This window comes from Octodon degus, unplaced genomic scaffold (assembly GCF_000260255.1).
Source record: "Octodon degus isolate 3935 unplaced genomic scaffold, OctDeg1.0 scaffold00020, whole genome shotgun sequence".
NCBI classification, from domain to species: Eukaryota; Metazoa; Chordata; class Mammalia; order Rodentia; family Octodontidae; genus Octodon; species Octodon degus.
This window is the reverse complement of record NW_004524596.1, coordinates 12,879,505-12,902,841: the sequence shown is the minus strand read 5'-3', so window position 1 is coordinate 12,902,841 and position 23,337 is coordinate 12,879,505. Positions and strand designations below refer to the sequence as shown.

The window sequence follows — 23,337 nt, the reverse complement described above, 5'->3', positions numbered from 1 at the left end:
CACCCCTCTGTTGTGTGTTGTCCTGCCTTGGAGCCAGCAAGCTATGGACAAAAACCATGAGCCAAAATAAACCTCTCCTTCCTTTGCTGGTGCTGGTTATTAAGTCCAAGCGATGCGGAAAGTGACTAAAGACATTGGACACAGATTCAATTCCTGAGTCTGTGTACTTGGTAAGTTTCCATACTTCCTTGGGTAAATTTCCATGTTACCTTGGGTAAATTACTTTTTCTGAACTTTAGTTTGTGATCTTGTGAAGCACAGAATAATCTGGAGTTTTAGATTTTTTTTTTTTTTTTGTACTAGGGATCGAACTCAGGACCTTACACTTGTCAGGCAGGTGCTTAAGCCACTGAGCTATCTCCCCAGCCCGATTTGGAGTTTTACATGAGATAAATTATGTGGTAGCCCACATGTATGTGGCATATTATAAGAAATAAATTCTTGTTATTATCATGTGGTAAACTGCTGGTAGGCCATGTGTGTGTTGGTGGTGGGGTTTGAACCCAGGGCCTTCTGCATGCTAGGTAAATGCTCTACCAGTTATACCTCCAGCCTCGTAGGCACTCTGAACTAAGAAACAGGGACAGGTTTCTAGAAATGACAGAAATGGTTGGTAAAAGCAAAGAGCATTCACTTCATATAAAGTCTCTGGGAACTAAATCCTCAGACACACTGGTGTACTTGGAGACTGGAAAGACTACTATAGCACATAGAAAGGGGTGTGATGAAGGTGGAGTTCAGTGGAGTAAAGATGACTCTGAGGAGCATCAATACATCTCTCACTGAAAGCACATCTGTATTTTGGTGCGAGACACCTATAAGCTCATAAATTAATGCGGAACAAATAGCAGTAGTTGTAATAATCTGGGTTCTGGAGCTCCTGGGCCCTTACACATGCTAGGCAAGAAATCCTGTTGATATTATTAATAGCAGCTAATACTTTTACCAAATGTATGCTGTATACCAGCAACAGTAAGTCACTGACAGTGCAGTTGTTTGGATAATGAAATAGGTGAAGCAGAAGCCTGGTAACAATAAGGCAAAGTTTATCTGGCTGCATCCTGTTCACCGTGGACTCAAGTCGAATCAGTTGGTCTGGTTCAGTAGGTGAGTTCTCTATTTTTCTTATTCCTCCAGAAGGGTCATACTTGAGTAAAGAAAGTGATCTTCCTGGGTAAGATGAGAAGTGTTCTTAGGGTAAGAGTAGGAGAAGACTTCAGCTCTTCTACAGGGGCACTTCAAGAAGATTCAAGGTTTCAGAGCTGGTGACCAAGGAGAAGGCAGTTTTATGCTGCTTGCTGGATGGAATGAGCTTAGTGTAGAAGGGTAAAGGGATGAAAATGTGTTTGGGGAACTCTGAATAGTTCGGAGTGCGATCATTTACATGCCTGGAGGAGCTGAGCTGGAACAGCAGGCTGGGTGGATAGACTGGTGTTGAACACTGTGCAGTTTGGATTTTGCTGTGTGGGTTGTAAGCCAAGTAAGATTTGGAATAGGAGTGTGCCGTGACTAGGCCTGAATTTCAGTAAGATAATTTTTTGCAGCTGTGTGCAGGATGCTTTTGGAGTCCAGAAGGCCATGTGGAAGCTGTTAACAATAGTCAGGAAAGTGATGTTTTTACCTTCACCCTGCCTTGTTTTCAAAGTTATATAAGCTTCTTATAGAAAAAATTAGTATAGAATAAATGAAGAGGGGGGAAAAGCCTACTCCAGAAGTAATATCCATTAAACATTTTGGTGTGCTTCAGTCTAACCATTTTTCTTTTTTTTTGGTTTTCACAGTCCTAACATCAAATTCTTTGCTAGGGCTTTAATCAACAAAGAATATGTTCTTTCTATTCTTTTCTTTTTTGGTAGGACAGTTTCAATAATTAACACATTGCATACATTCTTCCCAGTGGTTAATTGCTATACAAGATGCGGACATGATATCCTATTTACAAACACCATTAGAACAAATCCCTCTATTCATTAAGAGAATGTAACTATATATCTATCCTAACCACTTTGAATACACAGATACAAAATGGACATTCATCTGTATCCCTTTTTGTTAAGTTCCATTATTTGAATATTATAGGTAAACTCAGCAAAATATTCTAAAAGAGTCCAGTAGTCCATAATAGTATTGGGGCTTCTGCTTGACTGGCAATATCGGAAATTGTTGACCTGAGTCCCCTATAGCTCAACATAACAGCATGGCTTTACTTCTTATATTTCATTTTTATACTTTTCTGCTGGATGGCTAAGACCAAGGTAAAGCAGGACCTATGCAACAAGAGTTGTAGCTTTTGGGTCTGAGAAGATCAGTGAAATGCCCTCAGGATTTATCCTGAGATCCTGTACCTCAGATTGTAGAACCTTTGTCAGTGTCAGCCATGTGGATGAGTCACGGCCATTGCTTGGCCAATGTGCTCTCTGTGAAAGCCTGAGAGAATGTTTTCTCTCCACGTGACTCTCCTTAGGCACACTCTACATCATCGATCACTTTCCTCTTTGGCCCCATAATCTCCTTGATCAGAAAATTTGGGACACTACCGAGTTACATGATGTTACAGTGCAAGTTCTCATATGTCCTGAGTCTTAATTGACCTTGGAAGGCTAGGGCCAAAATGTTGGCTTTCCTTGCGGCCCTCCTTTTCATCTAATTTTGGTCTGCAAACTTAGGTTGTTAACCTTCCAGAAGACAAGCTTATTGTTATTACCATACAACCTAGGCTGTTAAGCTTAAGCTTACTATCTGTCTGAATATCAAACATCTTAGGCATAACATGGAACAGGTATTTTTCATCAAGTATTGATATATTGAACTTTAAGTCCCTACAGAATATGATGAAAAAACATTTAAAAATTAGAATATTAATCATTTTTCTTAGAGTTGAGGTTTTTTTTTTTTTTTTTTTGGTGGAACCGGGGATTGAACTCAGGCCTTTGCACTTGCCAGGCAAGTGCTTAGTCTACTGAGCTATCTCCCTGGCCCAAGATTTTATTTTTTTATGTATTTGGTACAGGGTCTCACTACATAGCTTGGACTCATAGTGATCCTCCTGTCTCAGCCTCCCCAGGGCTGGGATTACAGGTGTGCATAACCATGCTTGATTCCAGGGATGACACAGCATGTTGTACCGGGGATTGAACCCGGGTCCTTGTGCTCTGCAGGCAGGTGCTTAGACCACTGAGCTATCTCCTCAGCCCTAGAGTTGAGATTATACTGGAAAGCTAAGTATCCTGATTTTAACACGTATTGCCCCCTAACAAATTTTAAACATTCCTGATAAATATAACCTTGATATCTGCATATTACAGTATGTAGTTTATTTTTTAGTAATTAGGCATTCTCCTAATGTTGACCAAGGTTAAAGCAGCTCGGCGCAGCCTCTGACATAAACCGTTTTCTGGGATTTCTCCAACTAAAACTGGAAAAAGCAACTCACTCCCTTTTTGGAGAAATCAGCATATTTTTTGGCAAATGAAATGTTATTTGTAGTTAGAAAATATGAAGCATGCTCTGAACAATGCAAGGAGAAAGTCCTGGCAGATGTGTCATGATGCTGGCTGTCCCCAAAGCTTGTCTGTGTCTTCAGCTTGCTATGATATCACTGTTGAGCTCTCCCTTTAATTAGATGTGATGTCCCTAGTATCCCTGTAATAAAAATAAGAAAAATGACATCTCATTTTTGTGTAAGTTAATTCAAGTTGAATTTTGGAATGTATAACAACATGGTTTTGGACAGTAAAGAGTGAAGCCGTGGGAAAAGGGAGAAATGCCAATGATTCTTGGGTGACTTATGACTTGCTGACCCTATTAACCAACTGCTGCAGGGCGGGGCTCAAGAGAGGATAACCAAGTCTAGAGGACTCGGTGTGTTTACAGAATCACGCAACACACAACTGGAACAACTGGAATCCAGCGAACTTGGCGGTTAGATGGAACACAATGTCAGGTGATGGCGCTTATTTTATGGCTGCAGGAAAAACACAGCAACGTCTTGTGATCTGTGCGCCACACACCAGCCAGGAAGAACTCTTCTCGCGCTTTTCTAAGGTTACACGCTTTCCTTACCATTTTCTGTCCTCAAAGACAAGTCTTACCAAAGTTTGCTAATATTTCCCAGAAATGCAAGTGAATACCTTCTAAGCTATCCCCTCTGGTACTTCCTCACATTTACTTCTTAGGGATACATCTTAGGAATTCATTAAAGCCACCCTGAAAGAGGGACCTAGCTTTCCCTTGTCACTGACAGAGCTAAGCAGCAGTCACTCGGTCATAATAAAACCATAATATAACCCAGCTGCAAATGTCAGGAATAAGTATTCTCTCTGGAATCAGTGCGCTCTCTTTCCCTTACACACACACACACACACACACACACACCCCTGCTAATCAACTATTTGGTATTTGTTTTCTCATGTCCCTAATAAAGATTTTCTTCCTTGCCTATTACTGGACTGCAGGATAGTTTATTATAAAGTACACAGCGAAGATTTCTGGATCAATGTTGATGCCTCAAGAATCATTGTGACTATGTACAACTTAGGTAAAATTAAGTTCAGCAAGTGAACTTGAGCTGATGTCATCTCATCCCCTCAGCCCCGTCCGCTGGCCAGGGCCACCAGCATTTCAAGGGAAAATGACCTTTTAAGTGCAAGAGCCTACATTTTATTCCCACTGAAACACAGGAAAGTTTCCTTCACCCTAAATATCTACATTTGGATTTACCTTAATTTTGACTTTAAAGGGAAAAACAATTTTTTTTTTTTTTTTTTTTTTGACAGAACTGGGGATTGAACTCAGGCCCTTGCACTTACCAGGGAAGCGCTTATTCTACTGAGCCATCTTCCTGGCCCCAAAAAACAATTACTTATATTGCAGTAAAATCTCTTTCTTCCTTTAGGGAAAACGGAGTGGAGAAAATGTGAGAAGAGAGTGCAGCTTCTGTGGGAGCTGGCAGCAGAGGATTCCCCTGGCGCTGGTCCCCTGTCCTTCCTCTCCTCCTCACTTCCCACACTGTTGGAATCTCTCCCCACAGTCAGCCTTGAGGAGGGCGGATGCCAGCGTGGCCTGGAGGTGGTGGATGGGGGAGCTGTGTTCGGGGCACCTCAGAAACACTTCGAGCCTTTCACTAGAGAAATGCTGTGGTTCCTTCAGGATTATAGTTCAGTTCAATTATGAATTAAATGCATTTGTTCCAAGGAACTGATCACCATGTATTTTTTCCCCTTGGAGGAAAAATTCCAATCAACAACTAATTGATAGTTACATTTATTTCCAAGTTATGGCAGTCTGTATTTGGTTTTTAGGGCATACACACATACGCATTCACACACAATAAAAAACAGCTGAAATAAATTTTTAGAACAAAGTTCATTAAATTCATCTAAGTGAAATAAACTCCTTAGGAGTTTATTATGAAATCATGGGGAAACCAGTATGTCTGTTTATTTCTCTATTGAATATATATATATATATATATATATATATATATATTCAATAAATTTTCCAAAACAGCTTCCTTTTATAAGGATAAAACAAAGCAACACTGAAGACAAAGCATGAATACAAGAGGCGACATAACTACCATTTTCGCTAGTAGTGCACTCAGCTTTGACAATGAAAACGTTAGGTATTTCTTGAAGGTTATTCAAAAGATAATGCTCAATATGGGTTCTGTAAATCATGTATTATGATTGAAAGGGAAGAAAATGATAGGAGACAAATATTACAGTTAGACATGAAACATTATTCTTTTATAACCAACCATAATAACATACTTTGAAGTTTTAAAATGGCTATGTAAGTAATTTCCCAGAAAATAAAATTTTCACATCATCAGTTACAGAAAATTGATTTCTTTCCATCAAAACATTTTTTCTCTGCTCTATCAAAAATAAATGCCAAGTCTAAGATACTGTTGTTTAAATTAAGCCTTCACTACTCATTCTTAAATAAGATTGGGTTGGGTGGCAGCTTACCAAATGGCGAGTGAACTACCTACTGCCTGAGCAGAAAGTTCTCCCACATAAGTAGCAGCTCTGCCAAGCGGCTGGCTCACCAGCTAATGCGTAAGTTCCTGGTTTTCTGGGAGCCCGGAAACACTACTGAATCCCAGCCAAAAGATGCCTGAGAATCATCCCCAACTAGTTATCAGTTTATTCTAAAAAACTGATTATTTACTCAGAAAGTAGCTGCGGCTCAAAAGATGAGGGGAGAAATGGCCAACGAGCGTCTCTTCTCGGGGGTCTTTCAAGCTCGCTCTGTGATCAGTTCTAAGGCGTGGTGTTGGTTGAGCGCCGCACTTCTGGGCTCTGCTCTTCTCTAGGAGGGAACATTTCCGAAAGGCTGTGAGAACAGTACACTGCCATGGGGAGAAATCATAGAGGATGAGAATGTAAGGGCCCTGCCAACAAATTAATTCAGAAACTAAGGTCTTGTTTCTTTTTCCAAACTGCTTAAAAATATGACACAATAGGTGATAAATATGCCCCCCAAATAAATACAAAATATTCTACACATAAATAAATTTAACTATACTAATGATTACTATTACAGTTAAACATTTCTATAATAGAATTTTTATGTTTTATCACAGTTCCATTTTTATTATGAATACCAATGACACTGTTTTGACACATATTAGAGTATACTGGCCACTTCTTTATGACCTGGTATAGTAATACATTTCAATACTTTTCCAATTAAAATTTTACCTACTTTGACAGAAGAATTCTTTAATTTTTCTTGAATTTATTTTTAAGCTATAATTAGAAAGAACTATCTCAGGGACAACAGTGTAAGGACCATCTTTATTTCAAAAACACTGTTATTTAATGAAGCAAGGTCAAGTTGACCTAGCACCAAATGCAATGAAAACTGGGCAGTATTGCGTGAACTTGGTATATAGGAGCAGAACCAAGAGCCACAGTTTCATTTTAAACTTTCCATGCCCGTGATCTGCAAGGGTGGCCGGCATCCCCTCTCACACCACACGGGAGCTAGTGGTTCCTGAACTCCCGTTTCCTCGCATAGTGATGCCCGGAGCCAGACAACTTTTTGCACCTGCTCTACAATTTCCCCTAATACTGTGCCACAGCCGCCGCTGACTGCGAATCCCGCTCCTTTCAAAATGCCACCTCATTAATTAAAAGCACATTTAATTACAGTATTTATATTTTTGGCAGTGAGCTTTTCCAAATAATCAACTGGTTAACAAATGAAAGCTTGGAATCTCTTTTTGTTAAGATTGCCAGAATATTTAAAGGAGAGAAAAAAAGGCATTTTGCATTCATGTCTCTGGTGGCCAGAGAGAAGGAAGGTGGGCAAAGTGACAAATTTTAACTTATTTAATCTAAGAGAAATAAGCATATCGGCAAATTCTGTGTTTGTTTTACTATTGTTTGGATAGTTAAGGATCAAATAAGAGCAGCAACCCCATCTCGAACCCTGGAGCGTGGTGCCATGGGACAGCACCAACCATCATGGTGCAGCTGACGTAGCCGCTGCTCAGGGACAGGCAGCAATGTCCAGGCTCCTGAGCCTTCAGAGCAGCGTGGGGCCTTTGGTGGGCCTGCTGCCTGGGAGCAGGGGCTGGCTTCCCAGCACCCTGGCCTGGGATTCCTGGGCCTCGAGGGAAAGCAGGGCTGGAGCGGAGAGGTGGTGACATGCTGCCTTTTGTTGATGGAAGTTGTTGATGTAACTGGCAATCAGAAGAGTGATTTCAAGAATCTAAAACAAGAAAAATAGAACTGTTATGCTCCTGAGAAGGTCTCACCAATTCCAAGAGAGCAAGGGTTCTCCCTGTGCAAGTGCCCGGCCTCCCAGGACCCCCTTCTTCTAGCTCAGAGACTGAAGCTCTCACCTGCCTGCACTATGAAGACACTGCCACATTTTTTCCATTAACTTACATTATCAGAAAGAGCAAATCTCAAAAAAAAAAAAAAAATTCAAATTTTGCAGCCATTTTTAGAAATGTGATGGTCAGTATACAACTCAATTATCTTAAAGTCATGTTTGTGAATATATATGAATTAAGACATTCAGTGTATTACATCAATTATTTAATTACACAGAAATATTGAGTATCAAGATATTTAAGTCATGGCTAACCCTCTTTACTTATGTATAGAACTGATTAGGGAAGAGATCTGCTAAAAAACCCTCCATATTCTGAAGAAATTATCTCTTTGACAATTTTGTGATAACTTTTAGGAAAATCAATTTCTCGTTTTTTTTTTTTTTCACTAAAATTGGCATTACAGAGGCTGGTGAGATGGCTCAGTGGTCTAAAGCACCTACTTAGAACAAGCTTAGCAAAGCACAGGGACCGCGGTTCAATCCCCCAGCACCACATGCCAGCCAGCCTCGCCCCCTGGTGGGCTGAGCTGGCCACACATACACACACACACACACAAATACACACACAAATAAATAAAATTAAGATAAATAAATAAATAAATTTGGCATTACATGTTAGAATGCAGCCCTTCTATTTGATTTTACTTAGAGGCACTAGAAGTTTATAATTTGTTTAAAATAGAGGAACAAATATGTTTTAATCATAAAAGTCTGTTCTTTCTTCGATAACTTCATAGAACAAATGACTCCAAGTAGGTAAGAATGTGTATAAAGTACATGATTAACAATAAAATAACCCATGGCCATGTTCTTGGAGCAGCGTATACACCAGACACAGGGCTAAGTCAAAATAAACAGCATTTTTCAGATAAAAGAAACCAAGATAAAGTTTGCCAGGATTTGGATCCATGGTTATTAAATTGTAAGTAGCATTTCTTTTCCCATCTGGAAAAACTGCTTAATAAATGTTTTGGCATGAAAAAATAGTACAAAAACGTTGGCAGAAAGGGGTCCACTCACCTTAGGTTTTGCCATGGCGAAAAGTAATTTCTCCGTTGGTTTGTCTTTCGAATGAGAATTGTTAATGACTACCATAAAATCATCTTGATAACCTCCAAAGGTCATTAGACTTTTGTACGCATAGCTCATTAATAATCTCTTAAAAATAAAAAATAATTACGTTATACGTTCTTTACATTTAAAGAAAAATGAGAAATGATTAATAACATACATCGCCACTGAAATGCTCATGTGGATTAGTTACAGCATAATGCAAAAAGCATTTTCAAAACCACATCTATTATGACCTGAAATAAACAGGGGTGGGGATAATTTTATATTTTCTTTACAATTAAATTTTGATTCTGAAAAAACTTACTGCAGAAAAAATAGGAAGTATAAGAAAATTAAATACACCAATATTCCATCAGCCAGTGGAAAATAGCTGGTCACGGATTTGTGTACGTTTTTTCGCATCGCTCTTTCCGTATCAGAGTAAGCCATATGAGATTGATACTTTTATCATCAAATACTGTCTGTCAAAACTGGCAGATCCACGTGGTTCACCCTGACAGGCCGATTTTGAGATATACAGACAGAAGCAGTATCATGACTATACTGCTGCTTAGCACTGTAGTTTTTTTTACGTTAACAGCAAGCTGTAAACATCCTTTGACAACAACAAAGGCAACTGGATAATACTTTAAGCTGCTTCATAGACAATCTTTTATTTCATTGGTCTCCACTTACAGCATATGCAAACCATTTTTACTTGTTACTTCAAAGTGCACATAATTATTTCTGTGGTTATAAAACCAAACAACAAGAACTGTTAAGGAGTGAAGACCACTGCAGGACTTTTTCCCACTTCTGCTCTAAGGGGTTGTACCACTCACACCCTCAGGCTTGCTAATGCTGGATATCACCCTGCTTTTAGATCTCTACAACATAATTGGTAAAAAGGAGAATCTGTTTAAATTGCATTGATTTGATTGCTGGTGAAATCTAACATTTCAGAAAACATATACTGAATATTTGTATTTCTTTTGTGAACTGTCATGGCTCCCTTATCTATTAGTGTATTTATAGTCTTTTTTGGTGGTGGTGGGGATTGAACCCAGGACCTTGCCCACGCTAAGCACATGCACTGCACTGCAGCTGTGCCATACTCTTAGCCCCAGCCCCATAGTTTCTTCTTTTATTTATTTTTTATTCTGTAAGAGATCTATATATTAAAGATATACAACAAGTATTTCCCCACTGTGTTTCTAAAACCATTTAAAACATAGTTTAAAGTCACACAGCCTAAAAGTACAGGCATCTACACACATAAGGGTCGGCTGGAGGACCGAGCAGAGGTCTCCAGCACCAGGAGCTCGGGCCCCCAGCGTGGAGCGCCAGGCCTTCCATTCACCACCTGGGGTCAAGGAAGGAAGTTTACTTAACTAAGGAACTTGATATTGGTTCCTAGTTTCTTGTTGACTTCAAGTCAATGATTTTAATCATCTGTCTTCCAGTTATCCACCCAAGAACTAAAAAGTATTTGGAAAACACAAACTCTGACAAGCTTCTTAAGTACTTACAAGGGGAAACAGTAACTATGACCCTACAGGATAGTGTTGTTTCCAAACCACTTTCAATGATCTCTGACTGCTGCCAAGGGTGAGGACAGCCTGCTACAGGCTCTGAAGTTAGCAATTTTTAGACTAAAGAAAAAAGGAATTGAGTATTTTCTAAATAATCTGACACATGAACTGGGTGTGGTGGCTCACGCTGGTAATCCCAGCACTCAGAAAGCTGAGGCAGGAGGACTGCTGTGAGTTTGAGGCCCACCGGGACTATATGGTGAGCTTAAGTCCGACCTGAATTAGAGGGAGAACCTGCCTCAAAAAAAAAAAAACAAAAAACAAAAAACAAAAAACAAAAAACAAAAACACCAAAAAATAGACACATGAAATAGGAAAATGTTAATTCCAATAAATAAATGAACCCACAAAAAGAATAATTTCACTTTATTTGTATCTACATGAAAAGCTCTATAGCTCTTAATTTTGTATATGTCCAAGTGAAGTGGTAAGTGATGTCATGGAAAATTATAGAAATTATGTGTAGAAGCCTTAGTGAAATTAAAACTCTGATCATTATAGTTTCTATTTAATGATATCTTAAATATTTTTCTTCTATATAGGAAGCAAATATCATAACACTTTAAAAATATTCATGTTACCAATATAACCACGATGATAATTTAGCCACCGGATAATACACAACAGGTAATTTTTCCCATACACAACAGGTAATCTATCTTGTCTTATTTTAAATATTTAACTGTAATCATAGTTGTATCTTTAAAGTGGCACTCAATAAGATATGCTTTCAGAGTATCAGAGAAATAAAACTAAGGTATTGTTACTTTCTGTTTATGGTCTACTAAGCAGAAGAAATAGTGGAATCAATGCAAAATTTCAGGGCTTAATCTTACCATGGAGTTGAATTCTAAGATGCTTAACCCACTTTCATTGATAGCCAGCCACATGAAAGTATTTCCAAGTGATGACGGAGTTATGGGCTAGGAAGAGATGAAAACATACTATAGGATAAATGTTAAAACAAATTACAGAGATATTTTCCATCTAAATTCCATCACATTGTTAAAAATATGTCTCTTAGGAAGGAGGCTGTTTGACAGAGTAGAGGATTTGATTTTAGGAGACCGATTTTGAAACCCAAATCTGCCATTTAGTAATCTGTACACTTGGGCAAGGCACTTAATTCCTTTAAGGTTGAATTTCTTCATCTTTAACATGCAAACAATAATTTTTACTATTTATTTTTGTTCAAGAAGTTAATAGTCAACAAAATTTTTAGGTTTTCCACAGTGGCCAAAATCCTAATGAAACAAAGTATATTGTTGCTCTTTGCACTACTACAATGTAAAGGATTTCTATAATTGTACGTTTTCTAAAAGCTTATTAAATGTGATATACAATGTCTTAACAAAATTAGGTTAAAAATAAAATACAAAACTGTGATTATAGTAATGAGAAGTATTAAAATTTCTACCCAGGGCCAGGCTATAACTCATCAGCACAGCACCTGCCTGGCAAGTGGGAGGTTGTAAGTTTGATTCCTGTTATCAAACCAAACCAACCAAACAAAAAAATTCCTACCAAATTCTTTATTGCAAAAGCAATGAAATTATATGGAAATGTCTCCCACCACTAAAACCAATTAAAATGCATGTATGTTTTTGAGCTTTCCATAACTATTTTATTCAGTTAAGAAATGAACTTCTAACAAAAATGTAATTGTGTCTCTTAAATCTTATAAAAGAATGTTGAGATGATACATGAGGAATTGGAGTGAATTCTGTGTTACTGGTAAATAGTAAAACTTATGAGAATCTCATATTTTTAAAATTTTTTATTTATTTATTTATTCAGTACAGGGTCTTGCTATGTAGCTTGGACTTGTAGTGATCCTCCTATCTCCGCCTACCCAGCATTGGGATTAGAGGTGCATGCCACCACTGCCGGTTTCGGTGGCTGGCATGGTGGCATGGCTTGTGGTACCAGGGATTAAACAGGGGTCCTGGTGCTTGCCAGGCAGGCACTTAAGACTACTGAGCCATCTTCCAGCCCAAGAATCTCATATATATTTTTTGAAAAACCATCCAGCTTTTCACTCTGTCCACTGTGCTGATTTGCAAATGTAGCCAAGTACTAATCAAGATGCTATTCAACTGAAGTGTCTACTCACAGGTGAATGAATAAGCAAAGTGTGCGTTGTGTTCGTGTGTAGCTGAATGCTAGACAGTCTTTTTTTTTTTTTTAAGTTCGGAAGGATTTTTTTTTTTTTGGCTGGCTCAGGATGCCTTCAGGGCAGGTTTATCAAGGCTTCAAGATCTGGGGTTCGATCCACAGCAACCTGAGCCTGACTGCTCTGTTTAAGCAGTCACTAAACAACTGAGCTAATGGGCAGGCCCCCGCTATAAAGTCTTGAAGGAAATTTTGACACATGCTATATCGTGGATGAACCTTCAAGATGTTAATTATCCTATGTGACACAAACAGCCACAGGACAAATACTTGTACTTCCTCATATAAGTGCTTCACAGAAAGGTGATTCCCAGGGGCTGGGCTTGGGAGAGCATGGGAGGTTAGTGCTGAATCGATCTAGATTTTCAGGTGGAGGAGAGAAAAATATTCTAGAGATGGCAGCTGGTGACGGTTGTACAGCGATGTCAATGCACAGAACTGTCTACAAGAAAGTGGTTAATATAGTGAATTTTACGTTATTTATATTTTAACACACACACCCCAGATAGAAGCACCACGAAGCAAAGCAAACGTGTCCCTGCTATAGACAGAAGTGCGGTCAAGCAAAGCGAAGCAGTGTCATTATAATACCAGAATGAGAGCCAGTGCGAGCAGCCACAGACCTAGGTCTCCCTGCTGCCCAGGCTGGTCTCAAACTCCTGGGCTCAAGCAGTCCGCTTGCCTCAGCCTCTTAGTACATGGGTGTCACCGAACCTGATTTATTCCTTAGACAGTATTCAAAAATATACACTCCATGCAAATACACTAATTGTATAAATGTTTAAGAATACTAACACTATCATCTTTCTGTTAACTTATTACATAACTTCCAGTTCCAGTAGCAAAAATAATTGCTTACCCAACAATAAACCACTCATAGAACTAGAGCTAGAGGGTTCCTTAGAGTTGACTTTTCCAGTCCAGGTTGTTTATTAATAGTTGAGAGCACAGAGAGCTGGAGAGCTTGCCTAACTTGCCTAAAGTCGCAGGCTATCCAGCAAATGTTGTTAAATGACAATTGTGTGCAAAAAGCACCACAGTGGAGGAGTGTACAACCACTCTGGAGGAGTCTTCAAATTATTATTATTATTTTATGGGTACAGGGGATCAAACTCAGGACCTGGCACTTGCCAGGCAGGCATTTATGCTGCTGATCTCTCTCTCTGGCCCCCAAATGGCACATTTTATTTTTTTAGTTTTTGGTACTGGGAATTGAACTCCTTGCACTTGCCATGCAGGTACTTGTGCCACTGAGCTATATTTGCAGTTGCAACTTATTAGTGAAGATAAAAGAAATACACAGCTGTGGAGGACCACCTGAGCAGCTCTCTGTGAAAGAAGAGCGACTGTCTCCATTTTGACTGAGCCTGACCCTATTTCCTCATATTGTTACGTACAGAGCTGGCCAGGACTTCTGTTTATCCTTCAGTTGGCCTTAAGTAATGTATATTGGTCTAGCTGAGGTGCTGGTGATAGTCTTTGAAGGTGGTGTGCGTGTTTCCGTGGTAACCTACACCTGCTGCTCTTTAATGTGAGCTGGGTCAAGACAGGACAAAGAGCCACTGCTCCGCGCCACCAGCTGGGATTGAGCCTCTAGACAGAGGTTATGACTTCCTGAGGCTTGAAAGACTACATCAAAGCTGAAGCACCAGACCCCCCCAAAACATTAGATACTATCTCAGTAGCATAAAGCAGATTACTTTCTCTGCATATCCTCTTTACATATGGCAGAGGAAAATGTAGGCCACCCACCTGGCTCAGCTTACAAAGTCACCTACTTCCCAAAATTCTTGGTCATTCCTCCTCAAGCCACTCCTCCACTGAATAAAACCGAGTGAGGCCCTGGGTCAGTCTCTCGGCTCCGGAAAGCCATCTTCGTGGCTGGACTTTGGGCCCCTTGGCTCCCCAATAATTATAAATATGTTTTAGTATCTTTACTTTCACCAAGGGTTGCACTGGGAGTGGTAGACTGGAATTAACTTGGTGGGATTCCAATAACGTATCTTTGGGATTACAAATATTAACTTCTTGGACTGAGATGAGAACCAGGAAGGGATCCCTACACACAGAAAAAATACAATGTAGGATAGGATGTTTTTTAAGAACCTATGAAGAGACTGGGTATGTTGGCGCATGCCTGTAATCCCAGAGTTTGAGGGGCTGAAAACAGGAGGATCGCTACAATTCTGATCTACATAGTGAGACCCTGTAGACCCTGTCTTAAATACATAAAAAAAAATAATAATAATAATCTATGCGGGTCCAAAGTGGCAAGGTTGAATAGAAAGAAGAGAATTTTTTTTTTAATTTTAAAGAAAAAAAATGGTATAAAATTTCAAAAATAAGATGGTAAAAAGTAACAATGGTTAGTGTATTGTTATCTTCAAAGTAGTTGCTCATACTTAAAGATATAGGCATGAAAAATTGGTCAAACAATAGAAGCATAAACCTTTCTTTGTTTAATGAACTAATAGCAATTAGTAGTATAACTATCTTATCGTGTGTGTGTGTATTTTTTTTCTTCCTTCATTTTTCCTTTCTCCCATTACAGTTTCTTCCCATTTCACAATATCTATTGTACATTTTGGATCTTATTTACTCTTTCAGCTTCTTATACTAGGGAGATGATGCGATGTTTACATGTGAGACTGACCTATTTCACTTATGAATATTGTCTCAACTGGCACCCATTTCTCTATAGATGCCTCAAGTTTATCATTCTTTATGGCCGAGTAGTACTCCTTTGTATAAGAATACCACAACTTTTTAAATCTATTCCTCACTTAATTGGGCATCTGGGTTGTTTTCAAGCTTTAGCCATGACAAACTGTGCTGCTATAAACATGGTAGAAGAGGAATTTTAAAAGCGTATTTTGGGGCTGGAGGTCGGCTCCATGGTGGAGTGTGTACTCCATGGTGGAGTGGCATGTATGAGGCCCTGGGCTCAATCCAGCACTTGGGAAGAAAAAGGCACAGTTTTTCCCTACAAGCTGGCTGCCCCTCGGGCAGGACTCCAGGCTCTCCCCACTGTTTCTGCAGCACGCTCGGCTCACTCCTAAGGATATTTACCACAGAGTGCTTTGTTTACAGATGTGTCACAACACTGGACTGAGACACCATCCTGGAAATTTGGTGCAATTCATTGGAAACCAGGAGTTTGTGTTTTTCTAGTGGTCAGCTCAGCGCCTGCCATGCAGGACTCGGTAAATACTTACTAAATCAATGAGCCAATGAGTGAGCGTGTAAACGAGGGCCTGGATAAATGACTGAAGAGACGAAGGCACTGCCAGCAGCTGCTTATCATCTCCTGACTGGCACAACGACAAAAGGAGCAGAGGAGAAAAGAGGAGGTCTGGCCCCTTCCTAATATTCTTTCATCTTTTTTCTTCAAATTTTGAGGCATTTCTTTACTCTTTATGAAGCCCTGTGTATTAACACTAGGGTAAACCTGCCTGACTGTGTACTAAAAGGTTTTTACTATGACTCTCCCTCCCATTCTTTCTTACTTTTGCAAAAAATAACTTGGCACCGAAGAACGGCCACTTCCTGGCTACTGTCAAATAAATGCGCACGCAGTCGGCACCACTGCGTCCCCGGAGGGCCATCCATCTGGTTGACAGTCGCTGGTAAAGCTGCCTAAAAAAAAGAACAGAACAAAGACACAAAAGCCAAAACATGAGCAGGGTGTCACCCTCCGCAGGTGAAGCTCCCACGGGCCAGTTCTAGGCCTGCTGCCTCATCAGCGCCCCGCTGTCTCATCCCTCGGGAGTGTTTTTTCTCCAAACCTCTTACTGTCATTGCCCTCAATGTGACCAAGGTACCCCCAGCAGGTATATTTTAAAAACCTGAATAGCTAACATTGAACCCTTTTGTAAATTAGTTTACAAGGTAATTTCTCCTCAGAATATTATAATTGCTCAAGTTCAAGAAGTGAGCCCAATTGGCAGAATTTTAAGTATCATACTCCTAGCTGAAAGGTTGGACGCAGAGAAAACAGAGAATAAGATCAAATAAGAGTACATCTAAATCAAGGGAATGCTTTTTAAATTAAAAACATTGTTTAGTCAGTGAAGAATGCATATATGCTTCAAAATATAATATACGTGACAAACAGACTAACACTTCTGAGCACATCTGAAATGCAGATGGCCATCACCTCTTAGATCCCATCAATATTAAAAATTCTTGAGAAAACTAATTTTTTTGACATTTAAAATTAAAATAGAAAAATATTACAATAACAACAAAAACTAGTGTGATTCTACTAGAATTAAAATAATATACTTCCTTACCTTAACTGTTCTTCAGTGCAGCTATTTCTATACCTTTTAGGATAAAATTTTTCTATAATTTGTTTTAACGTTTGATTTGCTTTGCACTGGTTGCCAACATGCCCCGCTGGAGTTGAGAAAGGCCTTTCAAAATCTCCAATTTCCACCTGTTTGGAAATCCAAACAAGAAAACGGAGGATATTGAAAGAGCTTGTGTGAAAGATAAGTTTGTGAAGAACATAGATGCCTGGCAGGACAACAGGCAGGGTGTGGCCGGGTCACGGATGGTCATTAGCACACTCTGCAGTGAACAGGGAAGAGTACCTAATGTGTGGTGGCCCGTGGACAGGGGTTAGGGAGGGAAGAGTCAGTGGGGATCCCTAGATTTGACCCACACGTGGGGAGTGAGTAGAGACCACATTGTAAGGAAGATACAGACTGGGGAGAAAGGAGGGAAGATGGTTAGTGTAGTGCTCAGTGTGTTGAAGTTACAGAGCTCATTAAGGAAGTATGAACTGGAGAGAGCAGACATAGGAATCATTGGCATAGGTGGTGGATGAAGTAAAGAAAATGGAAGAGATGTCCTGGGATGGCGTGGAGAGTAGAGCCAGGGACAGAGGGCCCTGGGGGACCTCAGCATTTTTCTAGATGGTGTATCAGTGTTGTTTAATATTTTCCCCTTAGTTGTCCTACATAAAGGCTCAGGAGTGCTAAGAGACTATGAGCTGCCTCGAGTGGCCATCCTCTTCTTGAGCAATAGGGACCTTAAAGGAAGCTGTCCACTGTGCTACCCAGCTTACACCACATCCCCTGGCCTCCCTTTGTGGTGCCAAAATCCTACCCTGACCAGAGAGGCCTCAAGGGAGGTGTCTTATGTAACTTCAAAGACGCACTCCCACAGGCAGGAAGGCACAGCCCTTCCTCAAGGCCTGGAACAGCTGGCGCTCGGGCAGGCCTCCAGAAGCACCAGGTCAACACCACGCGGAGGAAGAACGCACAGCAGAGATAAAGCCCGTGGTCCCAAGGACTTTGTGGGGGGCCAGGAAGACCAACCCCCACCTCAAGTGAGATGAGCGTACTTCTGTCTGATTAAGTCGCTGTCAATTTCATGTATGTGTGTCTACTCAAGTCTGAACTTAAACCTAATGCATGCAGCAGGTAAATAAAAGAAAATGTTCCTGCTTTTTCAAGGACTCATCCTTGTTAGGTTACTCAAGTTTCAACACGGGCATCCTCAGCTCCACAGTAAAATATTCAGGCTCCTTCACTAACCACAAAGCCTGGAGCTGTACTTTCAAGAGTTAAGACACAAGGCTCCCCTCATGAAATATTGTCCCATTCTATGGCACTGTCAGTAGTTCCGAGTCCAACTGTAATTATAATGCCTGCACATTTTAAGATGATAATCATAGAAAATATCAATTTAAACAATTACTGAAGGTCTACTGTTTTATGGCATTAAATTCAGTGAAGAAATTAGTATCCTATCATTTCCATAGGTTACACAGCACCGGGCTTACCTGAGCTAGGAGAGCCGCCATTTCTAACGCCAGGTCTTTGTTCAGAGGAAAAAGGCCATTTATTATTTGTTCATTTGTCTGATACATTAACAGCAACTTTTCTCTATCAGTCTCTCCATAAGCTTGCATTGAGAAATACAGTCTGTAAAAAAAAAAAAAAAAAAAAAAAAGGAAATTTTGCATTAAATGATACTTTTTTTCCTCGCTTGGTAGGGATTGAACCCACAGCCTCACACCAGGTAGGCAAGCATTCTACTACTAAGATTCACCACCAGCACCAGTGAGTGAAGATAAATTCAGAGCACTAAGATGGGCTCGTTTTAGCATAATTCTTAAGCAGTACAAACCCAGACCATCACTGTCAATGATCTATGTTTGTTCCATACAACATTCTCAGCAAAATGGAAAAACATTAATAGTCTGTTCTGAAGTAGAGGAACCATTTTAAAAGATAATGTGTGTGTGTGCGTATACATATATACATATGTGTGTGTTTGTATTTGTTTATTTTTTAAAAGAAAAAAAATTGGGCTGCCTGATAGCTCAGCGGACTAAAGCGCCTGCTTAGGCAGAGTGCAGCGGCTGGGGTTTGATCCCCGTGTGCTGTGCCGGCCCTGCTCCCGGGGCGCGCTGAGAAGGTGATTGAGACTGGGTGTGGTGGCCGTGCCTGTAATCCCAGCACCTGGGAGGCTGAAAACAGGAGGATCACTACAAATTCTGATCTACATAGTGAGACCCTGTAGACCCTGTACTAAATACAGAAAAAAATATTAACAACATTAGAAAGGATACAGAATATCACAAAACAAAACAACAGGAACTCAATGATTGTTATATTACATATTGTCTTCAAATTAATTGTTCAGATTATCAGCTATAAGCATGCAAAATTGGTCCAAAAAATTAAAAAAGAAAAAATATTTAGAGATAACTTTTCCTTTCAACAGACCAGTACGAATCAGCAGTATAATTATCCAAGTTATCCTGTGTATACGCATATATTTTTCCCCTTCTTTTTTTTCCTTTCCCTCATCCTAGTTGTTCCTTTCCAGTGAGCAGTTTCTTTCCCTTTAGCAGTATCAATTGTACCTTTCAGATTTTATTTACTCCATCAAATTCTCACACTAGGGAGACAATACGATGTTTACACGTGCGGGTCTCATTTATTTCACTTACGAGTATGGTCTCCAGTTGTAACCATTTACCTACAGAAGCCTTGAGCTTATCTATTTTTATAGCTGAGTAATCCTCCACTGTATAAAAATACCTCATCTTGGGGGGCCTGCCCCTTAGCTCAGTTCTTTAAGTGGCTGCTTCAACAAAGCAGTCAGGCTCAGGTTGCTGTGGTTCGATCCCTACAACTCAAGTCAGCCAAACCTGCCCTGAAGGCATTGGGAGCAAAAAACCCAAAACAACAACAACAACAACAAAAAAAAAACAACAACAAAAAAACAAACCCACACGTCTTTTTATCCATTCCTCAGATAATGGGTTTTTAGGTTGTTTCCATTTCCAAGAGTTAGCTATTACAAATTGTGCTGCTGTAAACATGGGTGCACATATATTGCTGTGGTATGATGTTTTCAGTTCTTCTGGAAAACTACCCAGGAAGGGAAGAGCTGGGTTGAATGTGACCCCCAATCCTACTTTTCTGAGGGATCTTCACACTGATTTCCTTACTGGTTGTACCAGTCTACACTCCCATCAACAGTAGAGAAGGTTCCCTTTACCTCACAGCCCCTCCAGCATTTGTTATTAAGAAACTGACTTATTTATTTTTTATTTTTTACTTATTTTTTGGGGGAGCCAGCGATTGAACTCAGGCCTTTGCTCTTGCCAGGGAAGCACTTATTCCACTGAGCCATCTCCCCGGCCCTTAACTGTTTCTATTTTTTATTTATTTTTTACTCATTTAAAGAAATTGACTTCTTGATGATAGCCATTCTTTCTTGGGAGAGATGGAATCTCAAATGATTTGCATTTCTCAAATTAACAATGATGCTGAACATTTTTTCATATATTTATTTGATGTTTGTATTTCTTCAGTTGAGAAGTGTGTATTCATGTTAGATGCCCATTTTTGGATGGAGTCTGAGACTTTTGGGGGTCTAATTTTTTTTAATTACTTATATATTCTAAATAGAAGTTTAGCTGATGGACAGTCAACTAAAATTTTTCCCCAGTTCATGAGATTTGATTTTTTTAAAAATTTCTTGTAATGTGCAAAAAATTTTCATTAAGATGAGATCCCAGTTGCTGACTCTTTGAAGATTTCCTGTGCAGTTTGGCTTTTGTTCATGAACTCTCTTCCTAACCCATGCCTTCAAGATTTCTGCTTACTTTTCCTCCAGTAAATTTAGTGTTTCTGTTTTAATATTTAGATCTTTGATCCATTTTGACTTTAGCTTAGTGCACGGTGGTAGACATGAGTCTAATTTTAGTCTTCCACATGTGGAAAGCCAGTTTTTCCAGCACCATTTATTAAAGAGGTGAATCTATCTTTTTTTTTCAGTGAACATATTTGGCCTCTTTGTCACAGATAAGTGACAAACTAGAGTTTGTAGTTTTGTTTGCAATAACATATGTATATTTATATATGTTTTGACTCTTTGGTCATGTGCTGATATATAGTTTTGGACATTCAAAAATAGTTTACATGTTATTACTACTTGTTAAAACATGACATGGCTTTCTCTTGACATGGGTTCTCACTTTGTTACCCAAGCTGGTCTTGAACTTCTGGGCCTAAGAGAGACTCGTGCCTCAGTGTCCCAAGTAGCTGGGCCTAGAGTTACCTGCCACCATGCCTGGCTTATGACATGGCGTTTGTTTACTTAAAAGGTCATCAAATTAGTAGCACTCTTCTTTATTCTTTGTGTGGCTTGTGTGTGAGACTTACAGGGATCTGGTTTGGGGCATGGATGCTATGACAAATAGACCTGGTAAGTTCTGCCACGTGTGCACATGGTCATGAGATGACACACAATGGCCACGGAAGAGATCTAGATCCCGGGCCTTTAAGGTGCACACCCAATAGCCTCTTTAGCTCTTTATTCTCACCCATTCGAAGGAGAGGACGCCTCATTAGTTATAGTATCTCTCGTGAAAATTATCTCAAGTCGTTGGGAAGGAGAAGACAGCCATTCTCAATCTGGGGAAAGTAGGTGGGCATACTCTGAAAAGCTCCTCCTACCCACAGCTGTGATCATTCTTCCTATGAGCCCAGGTTGGGAACTGAAGTAGCTTCATAAAGACAATCAGCCCTGATTTTATCTTTCACTGCATGAAGACAAGTAATAGGGGATTAATTCAATTGTAGGACAGCATATCTGCACAATGGATACAGATAACAGACTTAAAATGGCCTCAGAAAAGTGATATAAAACAGAGAGAAGGCTTAAATGAAAGCCTTCCTTTTCAGGCTTCCCTCCATTTTTGTACACAGCTGATCTTCCCCACCTGAAGTCAGGAACTTCACTGTAGTCAGCTAGGGTTTAGCCTCGTGTTCTCATTGGAATGCTAGATGTAGAAAAAGAACCAAATCTACAAATGGCTCCAGAAAGAAGGCCCAAAGTGTATTTCCCATTATTTCCAGCATGCCAGCAAGATTGAACCTGTGGAAGGAAACTGAAGCATTTTTTGTGAAAAAGAGAAACCAATTGTGGACACCTGCAGGTCAGGAAGACCACACTCCGGACTCTGTGACTCAGATCCCCAGGGATACAGGGTGGGCGTCACAGCTGCCTGGGAGTGTGGGAAGCATCTGGAGTCATAGAAATGGCAGGAACCCGCACCACCCAACCCAGAGAGCCTGAGTGGCACAGGCAACTGAGGGGGCAGTCTGCTCCTCTCCTACCACAGCCAGCCTCCAGCTCGCCCACATCCTGCTGAGGGCGAGGTAGCGCAAGCAGCTGCTGTTATGGCAGGCAGGGCTTGGACCAGACCCTTGTGCTCATGGTGCCCAGGATACTGACACTGTGGCTGGAAACAGTACTTCTCTGGGGAGCTACCATGACACAAAGCTGCTTCCAAGCTCCGCAGGGCTCTTGGACTGACATTTTTTAGGTTTTTGAAATTTATCAGGTATCATGTTGAAATAAAACCATCAAACTGTAGTTGGGTAAAGTTAATGCAAATGGATGAATTAAAGACATTTATTAAGTACTATCTCTGTTAATACACAGAAGAAAAGGAAATATCTAAAAAAGAAAGGAAATCTGGTAATCCTCTGGTGAGCGCACCAAGGGAGCTGGTGGCAGTCCCCTCCAGCGTCCACCTTTGTCCATTGATGGCCTGCCACTAAAAGTGCAGTGGTGACCTTCCCTATTTTCTTCACGCTTGGTAGCTACAACTGCAGCCATCTGCTCAGAAGTCACCAGCTTGTGGACTCCTCCTCCAGGTCCCCACACCGCTTGTGCAGCTGCACTTTGTACTCCGGGTAGCAGCGACTGTTGGCCACGCAGGCCAGATGGCTGCTCACTGCTCTGGTGCGCTCTTACAGCGTCACCCACATGAGGAAGGCTTCGCTCCTGCCTCTCCGTAGGAACTGCAGGGGTGTAAAGGTAGAGAAAGTCTACTTGCCCTGGCAACCTTAGGGCTTCAAATAAGGCCTGCCCATGGTAGGCTACACAAATGGATCAGTGAATGGTATGAAAAAATTGCTAAATGCAAAAATTATTTGTCAAAAAGTCTGAAGAGATTTCTGCCGACTTCCGGGAACCCCCAGACCCAGTCCTAGCCCAGGTCCGGCGAGTGTGTGGAGAGCTTCCCGCTACCCTGCGCCGGAGGGACCAGTCCCAGCCCGGGCGCAGTGTGGGCCGGACCCTCTCCCGCCCCCTCGGGCCGCCCCCCACCACTCCGCCGTACCTCCCCCACCCC

At 40.5% G+C, this 23,337-nt stretch overlaps 1 protein-coding gene across 5 annotated transcripts in view; it reads right to left on the bottom strand.

The window, feature by feature from the left end:
* Positions 1-5,351: 5,351 nt before the first annotated feature.
* Plekhh2 (pleckstrin homology, MyTH4 and FERM domain containing H2) overlaps positions 5,352-23,337 on the bottom strand; it is a 121,154-nt gene continuing 103,168 nt past the window's right edge. For 3 of the 5 annotated variants that reach the window (XM_023711228.1, XM_023711227.1, XM_023711230.1), the window contains 6 exons: positions 18,460-18,601; positions 16,961-17,106; positions 16,175-16,304; positions 11,333-11,419; positions 8,872-9,009; positions 5,353-7,722 (listed from right to left, as the gene is read on the bottom strand). In XM_023711228.1, the coding sequence (XP_023566996.1) occupies positions 7,537-7,722; positions 8,872-9,009; positions 11,333-11,419; positions 16,175-16,304; positions 16,961-17,106; positions 18,460-18,601 (829 nt within the window). In that variant the 3' untranslated portion in view covers positions 5,353-7,536. Of the gene's footprint in view, positions 7,723-8,871; positions 9,010-11,332; positions 11,420-16,174; positions 16,305-16,960; positions 17,107-18,459; positions 18,602-23,337 lie in introns of all 5 variants that reach the window. The other 2 variants (XM_023711229.1, XM_023711231.1) reach the window with 2 other exon arrangements.